Source organism: Volvox carteri, assembly GCF_000143455.1.
Source record: "Volvox carteri f. nagariensis unplaced genomic scaffold VOLCAscaffold_134, whole genome shotgun sequence".
NCBI classification, from domain to species: domain Eukaryota; kingdom Viridiplantae; phylum Chlorophyta; class Chlorophyceae; order Chlamydomonadales; family Volvocaceae; genus Volvox; species Volvox carteri.
Genome location: NW_003307677.1, coordinates 44109 through 44963, shown reverse-complemented (window position 1 = coordinate 44963; position 855 = coordinate 44109). Strand labels below are relative to the sequence as shown.

General features: G+C 52.3%; 1 protein-coding gene across 1 annotated transcript in view; it reads left to right on the top strand.

The window, feature by feature from the left end:
• VOLCADRAFT_70603 (uncharacterized protein) overlaps positions 1-855 on the top strand; it is a gene marked incomplete at both ends in the record, with an annotated part of 3116 nt that overhangs the window by 528 nt on the left and 1733 nt on the right. Inside the window, one exon of the mRNA XM_002959201.1 lies at positions 543-773. Within this exon, the coding sequence (XP_002959247.1) occupies positions 543-773 (231 nt within the window). The remainder of the gene's footprint in view (positions 1-542; positions 774-855) is intronic.

Sequence of the window (855 nt, the reverse complement as noted above, 5' to 3'; positions counted from 1 at the left end):
CCCAGACACATANTGCATGTTGATAGTTTTCATGAATTCATAGATATCTATGGCTACATCGATGGCTACATCGATGTAGCCAATAATTAAATCCCCTATCAATCACCATGAATATCTAGTGGGCTGCACTGCATATACATCAGTGTACACTGATGGAGGGTGTCAAATTGGCGGCCCATCCTTGCATTCTTGGGAAGTCTTGGCAGGATGCATGAACATCTGGCAGGATGCATGAACATGCATCCTGCCAGTTGGATACATCCTACACCCCCTTTCCATATCCTCAAGCCAATACTTGCTAACATCCCACACCCTGCTGACTGCATCCCCTCATCCTCTGCCATCCTCATCCTTGGTGGGTTGGTGTTGACTCTTCCTGGGTCCACATTTCTATCCTTCTCCTTCCTATCCGTATCCTGTGCTCGACCCTCCACTGCATCCTGACTCAGTATTCTGCCACCAAGGGGACGCTTGGTGGTTAATAATTAGCCAGGTGCAGCTGTCAATGAAGGTTTTGGTAAATTCGGTCTCCGGCACTCAAGGGACACCCAAGGGACACCCAAGGGACACCCAAAAGACAGGGAAGCGACACCAAAAGGACATGGAAGAGACACCAAAGGGACATGGAAGGGACACCCAATTGGGTGTCCCTTGCAAGGGACACCAAAGGGACACCCAAGGAATGCCCAAGGGGCACCCAAGGGACACCCAAGGGGCACGGGAGGGATACCCAAGGGGCACGGGAGGGATACCCAAGGGCACCAAAGGGACACGTGGAAGGGACACGTGGAAGGGACACCCAAGGGACATGGAAGAGACACCCAAGGGACACCCAAGGGACACCCAAGGGACACC